At 34.3% G+C, this 9857-nt stretch overlaps 1 protein-coding gene across 4 annotated transcripts in view; it reads left to right on the top strand.

Moving 5' to 3' along the window:
- The first annotated feature begins 206 nt into the window (after nt 1–206).
- The window catches only part of LOC128205681 (uncharacterized), a 33661-nt gene continuing 24010 nt past the window's right edge, over nt 207–9857 (top strand). The window contains exon 1 of one of the 4 annotated variants that reach the window (XM_052907533.1): nt 207–519. In XM_052907533.1, coding sequence (XP_052763493.1) covers nt 466–519 — 54 coding nt within the window. In that variant the 5' untranslated portion in view covers nt 207–465. Of the gene's footprint in view, nt 520–9608; nt 9781–9857 lie in introns of those variants that run through there. The other 3 variants (XM_052907532.1, XM_052907531.1, XM_052907530.1) reach the window with 3 other exon arrangements.

The raw sequence follows: 9857 nt of genomic DNA, 5'->3' as shown, positions 1-9857 counted from the left end.
AAAATTGTTTTGTTTCCTATCGATAGACTGGCTGACATTTCTATTACATTTGTTTTGAACAGCGAGAAAATGAAAACAGAATACCAACGCACGTATTGACTACAAAATTCACAAACGGGCCATTCAAACGATCACATATGATAATATATTTTGATTTCATCTTTAATAGGCTTTTAAAGCTCCCACAATATACAAACGTCATTTAATTGATTTTTAAGAAAAATCCTCAGTCAATAGATTTGCACTTTAATGATGTCAGTATGTTCATTGAAAAATGTGATATTAAAAGCAAATATGTATGTTAAATCCTGTACGTAAACATTTGATTAACACTATTGAGCACTTGGTCAAACAGACGGACGTATTGTAACAGGATACTCTTGTAATGTACACAATAGCTAGAGAGGACATACCTACATTTGAAGATGATTAAAAGGCCATTCATGAAGTTTGTAGTGTGTTAAAATGTTCGAAAAACTGGTTTGCATTAAAGGAGAGTGGAAGTTCGTGGAATTTGAGGTAAGTGTATTAACATCTTTTTTTTTAAATTTGAAATAGACTTTTGATTGCCTCAGTTTGGTTTAAATAATATTTATTGTATATAAGTACATTAGGACATAAATTACACACATGATAAGTAAGGATTGGGGAGAAAGCTTAAAGCCTCTCTCTCTCTCTCTCTCTCTCTCTCTCTCTCTCTCTCTCTTCTAAAGATAAATCCCGTTTAAGAATAAACATATGGCTTATTGGTGTAAATTGTTTTAAAAAGTTTCAATGTATGATTTAGTTTATTGTCAATATAATAAGTCTAAGTCAAGTTCATTTTCATATCTAGTCTTACTTTGACTTCAGTCCATTTAATTTACTTGCATCATGTGCAGTTTAACATGCAGTCCGAATTCTCAGTAATGGTATCGTTTAGTTTAAGCAGTACAGTTTCTAAGCCATGTCCACGTTCAGTTTTAAAGTAGATTGCAGTTCAGGTTTTAAGCCATGTTCACATTCAGTTTTAAAGTAGATGACAGTCCCGTTTCTAAGCCATATTCACCTTCAGTGTTAAAGTTAAATTACAGTATATTTTCTAAGTCATGTGCACTTTAAGTTTTAAAGTAGATGACAGTACAGTTTCTAAGCCATGTTCACCTTCAGTTTTAAAGTAGATGACAGTACAGTTTCTAGGTCATGTTCACGTTCGGTTTTAAAGTAGATTACAGTTCAGTTTCTAAGCCATGTTCACCTTCAGTGTTAAAGTAAAATTACAGTATATTTTCTAAGTCATGTGCACGTTAAGTTTTAAAGTTGATTTCAGTACAGTTTCTAAGCCATGTTTACGTTCAGTGTTAAAGTGATTGAAGTCCAGTTTCTAAGTCATGTTTACTTTAAGTTTTAAAGTAGATTGCAGTACAGTTTCTAGGCCATGTTCACTTTCAGCTTTAAAGTAGATTGCAGTGCAGTTTCTAGGCCATGTTCACTTTCAGTTTTAAAGTAGATTGCAGTACAGTTTCTAAGCCCTGTTCACTTTCAGTTTTAAAGTAGATTGAAGTACAGCTTCTAAGCCATGTTCACCTTCAGTGTTAAAGTTGAGTGCAGAACAGTTTCTAAGTCATGTTCACGTGTAGTGTTAAAGTAGATTGCAGTACAGTTTCTAGGCCATGTTCACTTTCAGCTTTAAAGTAGATTGCAGTGCAGTTTCTAGGCCATGTTCACTTTCAGTTTTAAAGTAGATTGAAGTACAGTTTCTAAGCCCTGTTCACTTTCAGTTTTAAAGTAGATTGAAGTACAGTTTCTAAGCCATGTTCACCTTCAGTGTTAAAGTTGAGTGCAGAACAGTTTCTAAGCCATGTTCACGTGTAGTGTTAAAGTAGATTGCAGTACAGTTTCTAAGCCATGTTCACGTTCAGTGTTAAAGTTGAGTGCAGTACAGTTTCTAAGCCATGTTCACGTTCAGTTTAAAGTAGATTGCAGTACAGTTTCTAGGCCATGTTCACTTTCAGTTTTAAAGTAGATTGCAGTACAGTTTCTAAGCCCTGTTCACTTTCAGTTTTAAAGTAGATTGAAGTACAGTTTCTAAGCCATGTTCACCTTCAGTGTTAAAGTTGAGTGCAGAACAGTTTCTAAGTCATGTTCACGTGTAGTGTTAAAGTAGATTGCAGTACAGTTTCTAGGCCATGTTCACTTTCAGCTTTAAAGTAGATTGCAGTGCAGTTTCTAGGCCATGTTCACTTTCAGTTTTAAAGTAGATTGAAGTACAGTTTCTAAGCCCTGTTCACTTTCAGTTTTAAAGTAGATTGAAGTACAGTTTCTAAGCCATGTTCACGTTCAGTGTTAAAGTTGAGTGCAGTACAGTTTCTAAGCCATGTTCACGTGTAGTGTTAAAGTAGATTGCAGTACAGTTTCTAAGCCATGTTCACGTTCAGTGTTAAAGTTGAGTGCAGTACAGTTTCTAAGCCATGTTCACGTTCAGTTTAAAGTAGATTGCAGTACAGTTTCTAAGTCATGTTCACTTTCAGTGTTAAAGTTGATTGCAGTACAGTTTCTAAGCCATGTTCACTTTCAGTGTTAAAGTTGTTTGCAGTACTGTTTCTAAGCCATGTTCACGTTCAGTGTTAAAGTAGATTACAGTACAGTTTCTAAGCCATGTTCACTTTCAGTGTTAAAGTTGATTGCAGTACAGTTTCTAAGCCATGTTCATTTTCAGTGTTAAAGTTGATTGCAGTACTGTTTCTAAGCCATGTTCACGTTCAGTGTTAAAGTAGATTACAGTACAGTTTCTAAGCCATGTTCACTTTCAGTGTTAAAGTTGATTACAGTACAGTTTCTAAGTCATGTTCACGTTATGTTTCAGTTAAATTCCAGTACAGTTTCTAACTCATGTTTACGTTAAGTTTCAGTATAATAGATTCCAGCAGAGTTTGTAGGTCATTTCCCCGTTTTGTTTCAGTTTTAATCCAGTACAGTTTCTAAGTCATATCCACATTATGTTTCAGTTTTTTAAAGTGCAGCTCTTAGTCATGATTTGGTTTAACTTTCATTTTTTTAAAGTACAGTTTTGGTTATCTTTCAGGGGTATTCACGTTAATTTAGATTGCAATCTTGATTAGTTTAAAATTGAGTTTTGTTTTATTACCATTCTCCTTATTCAACTGTCCTAGAATAAAATAAACTTAATAAAGACATTGGCAGCCAATTCAATGTAATGAGGGACACCAAACTAGGCATTTTTATTGAACTACGAAACGGACCAAATAATGACATGAAATATACTGAGTCACCCTGAAAATTGCTTTCATCAGACAAAGGCGGTAGGATCAGATATCGGAAAAAGGCTAAAGACTTGGCTTAATCGCTATCTATTATAAAGCGAACCAGAAGCCATTTGCCAATGTATATATCCGAATTCTACCTTCGGTACTTTGGACCGGATTTCTGTTGCAGGAATAACCCAAAATTAATGCAGATATGCGGTGCTTATTTATCGATGTCATCCTATTGACAAATTATTATCTTTGTATGATATTATATCTATATTGACTGGTCCACCTACGATTACCATTTTTTTTGTCTGTAAAGGGCGAGGTAGTTTTAGGTGGGGAAAGGTTTTGGATTCGGAAATAGCTGATGAAACTTGAAAAAAGAAAATGTTTAAGCAGTTTCTTTTCAATACAAAAATAATTATTCGTAATATAATATAGCTTAGGAAAAGGTCAATTTTACATGCAATTATGATGAATGAATGAATGAATGAATGAATGAATGAATGGATGGATGGATGGATGGATGGATGGATGGATGGATGGATGGATGGATGGATGAATGAATGAATGAATGAATGAATGAATGAATGAATGAATGAATGAATGAATGAATGAATGAATGAATGAATGAATGAACGGATGGACGGATGGGTCGGTAGGTGGATGATTGAATGATTGAATGAATGAATGAATGAATGAATGAATGAATGAATGAATGAATGAATGAATGAATGAATGAATGAATGAATGAATGAATGAATGAATGAATGAATGAATGAATGAATGAATGAACGGATGGACGGATGGGTCGGTGGGTGGATGATTGAATGATTGATTGAATGAATGAATGAATGAATGAATGAATGAATGAATGAATGAATGAATGAATGAATGAATGAATGAATGAATGAATGAATGAATGAATGAATGAATGAATTAAGTAAGTAATGAACTAATTAATAATTTTATATCTAAAGACCGGAAACATGTTAAGCTGACAATTATTATTATTATTATTATTATTATTACTATTATTATTATTATTATTATTATTATTATTATTTGTGAAAAAATCACTGCTGACTCACTGTCGTTGGCAGCTTTCGACGATAAATTTGCAGTTAACGAAAAGCTATTCGGAAAATGTGCTAAATTAAGCCATATTTTATCCATATTCTATCGAATATGTGCAATACCTCGGGTTTTATGGCATTACAAGATATCTTAACTATGTTTACATAGGCATAGTAGGCTTCCTAGGTGAAGTTTACACAAGCCTAATCAACAAACAAGTATAACATTAAGATCAATGTGTCTTCAATAAAAAAGATAGTGATAATTCAATAGTTTCCGATTGATATTTGTTATGTAATTTACGTCAAATTAAGTTCCCTATGTTTGCATTAAGAAAATTAATAGTTCGAAACGCGTAAGCACAAATTAATATTTATAAAATTTGTTTAAAATGCGTCCCTTTTGTGTGTCTTTTAATACCATACCGAATAAGAATCAAGAAGTGAGTGTATACAATTTAGGATATTTAACAAAACTCTTTTAATATGTTCGAAAAAAAATCGTGACTTGGCTTAAATGTAAGGGTAAAATGTTGAAAATGGTTGGATTATTATACAACAGACATTAACAGATTTCTCAAACTCATGAAAGCTCAGAAAAAGGTAAAGTAAACCTAGCTTTGGAAATAGAGCTGAGGAGGAATTCATTAAACATCTTAAGTCATTTATTAACTTAAGTCGCTTTCCTAAGATATTCATATTCAATTATAAGAAAGGTAAATCTGTTTTCTTTACATTAAAGGGTGTATTTTAAATCAAATCAATGAAATCAGACTATTTCAGATATTATAAAGCAATAATATCAGTTGATAAGTAAGTTACTTAACTTTGGAAAATGACTTAATTTTTTAAACGACTTAAGTTAGGAAATGACTTAAGATGTTTTATGAATGTCGGCCCAGGTTCCTATCTTACATAATTTCGAAAATAGCATTATTTAATAGTTTCCCTGTTGTTGTTATTTTTGTTGTTTTGTTTTTTGTTTTTTGTTGTTGTTGTTTTTTTAAATAACATGGCTGTGAAGAATTTGTGTTTGTTCAGCACGACGGCGAAAAAAAAAAAAAAATAACTAATCTATGTTGTGTTTTAGTGTATGTATATTGTCGTGCATGGATGAAAACCCAAGTAAACTATACAGCATTGTCGTGCATGGATGAAAACCCAAGTAAACTATACAGCATTGTCGTGCATGGATGAAAACCCAAGTAAACTATACAGCCTACGGTCATAAAACAGACCCTATGGATTAAGTGTTTTTTAAACTTAAACGATTTGATTAATTACGATTATCATCATTTAGACATGAATTCACGACAGAACGTATGTTTATGGACATAGAGATATAATAGACATAAATGACATTGGTTTTGAATCAAATGTACCGAAAGTATCAGAATGGATCAGGTTTCAAATAATTGTAGGAAGTATTACAAACTCAATTTAACAGATTATCGGCGATATGTAATTAAGATAGCTTTTAATAAAGTTATCAGACGAACTCGTAATAATTAGAACTGTTTTTGCAGAGTTTGAGCAAAACTTCCTATAAATGAATCATACCGGTTTAGAAGCTTTTTATGTTTTTGAAAGTTCTTCTTAATAATTGCAAATATCAAAAATGTGAACTGCCTCATGGTCGCTGCTACTGGGTGTACATAATGTGTATGAATGTTAACCTCATTGTGTTGGGCCGATTTTTTATGAATTGTTTTGCTCTAAATTTGTGAAAAGTATAATTCTGTCCGTTTATGACATTGGCATACTTTTCAAAATTTCTCAATAAACCACTAAGTTATCATAGAGACATTGCCAAACTGTTATCATAGAGACATTGCCACAACGCTATTAAATAGACATTGCCACGACGCCATCATAGAGATATTGCCACAAGGTTATTATAGAGACTCAAATTGCCCCAACAATATTATAGAGACATTGTCACAATGTTATCATAGCGACATTGTCACAACGTTATCATAGCGACATTGTCACAACGTTATCATAGCGACATTGTCACAACGTTATCATAGCGACATTGTCACAACGTTATCATAGAGACATTGTCACAACGTTATCAAAGAGACATTGCCACAACGTTATCATAGCGACATTGTCACAACGTTATCAAAGAGACATTGTCACAACGTTATCAAAGAGACATTGCCACAACGCTATCATAGCGACATTGTCACAACGTTATCATAGAGACATTGTCACAACGTTATCAAAGAGACATTGTCACAACGTTATCATAGCGACATTGTCACAACGTTATCAAAGAGACATTGTCACAACGTTATCATAGCGACATTGTCACAGCGTTATCATAGCGACATTGTCACAACGTTATCATAGCGACATTGTCACAACGCTATCATAGCGACATTGTCACAACGTTATCATAGAGACATTGTCACAACGTTATCATAGAGACATTGTCACAACGTTATCATAGAGACATTGTCACAACGTTATCAAAAAGACATTGTCACAACGTTATCATAGCGACATTGTCACAACGTTATCGAAGAGACATTGCCACGACGCTATCAAAGAGACATTGCCACAACGTTATCATAGAGACATTGCCACAACGTTATCAAAGAGACATTGCCACAACGTTATCAAAGAGACATTGTCACAACGTTATCAAAGAGACATTGCCACAACGTTATCAAAGAGACATTGCCACAACGTTGCCACAACGTTATCATAGAGACACTGTCACAACGTTATCATAGAGACATTGCCACAACGTTATCAAAGAGACATTGCCACAACGTTATCAAAGAGACATTGTCACAACGTTATCAAAGAGACATTGTCACAACGTTATCAAAGAGACATTGCCACAACGTTATCAAAGAGACATTGCCACAACGTTGCCACACCGTTATCATAGAGACATTGTCACAACGTTATCATAGAGACATTGCCACAACGTTATCAAAGAGACATTGCCACAACGTTATCAAAGAGACATTGTCACAACGTTATCAAAGAGACATTGCCACAACGTTATCAAAGAGACATTGCCACAACGTTGCCACAACGTTATCATAGAGACATTGTCGCAACGTTATCATAGAGACAATGCCACAACGTCATCATAGAGACATTGCCACAACGTTATCAAAGAGACATTGCCACAACGTCATCGTAGAGACATTGCCACAACGGTATCATAGAGACATTGCCACGACGCTATCAAAGAGACATTGCCACAACGGCATCAAAGAGACATTGCCACAACGTCATCATAGAGACATTGCCACAACGGTATCATAGAGACATTGCCACAACGGTATCGCAGAGACATTGCCACAACGTCATCAAAGAGACATTGCCACAACGTCATCATAGAGACATTGCCACAACGGTATCATAGAGACATTGCCACAACGTTATCAAAGAGACATTGCCACAACGGCATCAAAGAGACATTGCCACAACGTCATCATAGAGACATTGCCACAACGGTATCATAGAGACATTGCCACAACGTTATCAAAGAGACATTGCCACAACGTCATCGTAGAGACATTGCCACAACGGTATCATAGAGACATTGTCACAACGCTATCAAAGAGACATCGCCACAAAGGTATCAAAGAGACATTGCCACAACGTCATCATAGAGACATTGCCACAACGCTATCATAGAGACATTGCCACAACGGTATCATAGAGACATTGCCACAACGTTATCAAAGAGACATATTGCCACAACGTTATCATAGAGACATTGCCACAGCGTTATCACAGAGACATTGACACAACGTTATCAAAGAGACATTGACACAACGTTATCACAGAGACATTGCCACAGCGTTATCACAGAAACTTTGCCACAACGTTATCAAAGAGACATTGCCACAACGTTATCACAGAGACTTTGCCACAACGTTATCGCAGAGACATGGCCACAACGTTATCGCAGAGACTTTGCCACAACGTTATCACAGAGACATTGCCACAACGTTATCGCAGAGACTTTGCCACAACGTTATCGCAGAGACATTGCCACAACGTTATCGCAGAGACATTGCCACAACGTTATCACAGAGACTTTGCCACAACGTTATCACAGAGACATTGCCACAACGTTATCACAGAGACTTTGCCACAACGTTATCATAGAGACATTGCCACATCATTCTTATAGCGTTTAATCAATTCTTAAGCTTTAGTTTTGGATTTCCTGTTTGCCTGAACAGAATATACAGCGTCTGAGGGTTTTTTCTAAATGAATAATTTGATTTAAAAAGAACATCAACAAAGTATGCAATGATCTTGCTTAAAATGAAGGTATTCGTACCTTAAGATAAGTATAATGTATGTTAAATTGCATGCGTCCTTTAATTAAGTTTGATTTGTTCCTGCTGAAGGTTACTAGATTAAATGAACATGATAAAAACAGTGTCGTTTTGTATAAGAGTTTCAGATAATTCAAGGATAGTGTTATGGCTGCAATTTAAAAAAAATGAATGTGAAATTATATTGAAATATCTAATAATATTGAGCTCCGCAATATAAACATATCCCTTATTCGTAATTACGGTTAACCATGAAAAGAGCAAAAGGTCTTTACTAAAAAGATTATAATACAGTATGCAGTTTATCTCGGCATCGTTTACGTTTTCATTGTTTGTTTTTTTGCTTCTGTGATCGGAAGAATAAGAAAATAAAATGATTTTAACTTCATTAAAGTGTATACATGAAGAAGCCGCAAAGCCTGTATATTTACGTTTGAACTATAAAGCAAAAAATATTATATTTACCGGCATATGGTATGTTCATTTGACATAAAAAAAAAACTCGGCCATTTCCGGCAAGGTTCGGGATTTATGTCGGATACTAGCCGAGTTGTTCCGATTGCCATTTCCCCCCAGCGAAGGGGTACCTTTCGCTTGTTGTGGGAGCATTACATTTGTGTAATAATTTGGAAGATATAATGTAATTATTTAATGAGGATAATCAAAGTCATCGTGATTTTTGAAAATACATAATGTTGAACAATGTCATTAAAGTTTATTATCTCACATATTTTTATGGGATTTATAGTTTTATAATGTTTAAATTGAATGTGTTGTGGTGTTTTTCAAAGCTTTTATTTGGATTAAAAGGACAAAAACGATTGAAGAAGAAATAAAAACATTGGATAATTTGTAAAATGGGATTGGAAATCTTTAACAAAAGATATAATTGAAGATTAAAAGTCAGTAAGAGAATTTCAAAACTGTTAGAATTTGTTTGAAGATGAGATTAATACCATGATCGTGTTAGAAACATTACATGATAGTTTTTAGACGATAACTGATGTGCGCTTGATTCTTACTGCGGGATTACAAATGAAATTAAAATATCATTCATCGGAATAAAGTCATGACCGCGCTAGTGTGTGCAAGTTGGATGTTAGTGTAATCGGAGATCTGCAAATTGAGATTCATTTTGTAAAACCCGTTTTATGTCATTATTCATATCTAATGATAATAGCATATCGATGCGTTTATCATTCAATTATCTGTAA

Source organism: Mya arenaria, chromosome 10 (assembly GCF_026914265.1).
Source record: "Mya arenaria isolate MELC-2E11 chromosome 10, ASM2691426v1".
In the NCBI taxonomy this organism is placed as follows: Eukaryota; Metazoa; Mollusca; class Bivalvia; order Myida; family Myidae; genus Mya; species Mya arenaria.
Note: the sequence above shows the minus strand (reverse complement) of the source record. Positions and strands in the feature narration are given on the sequence as shown.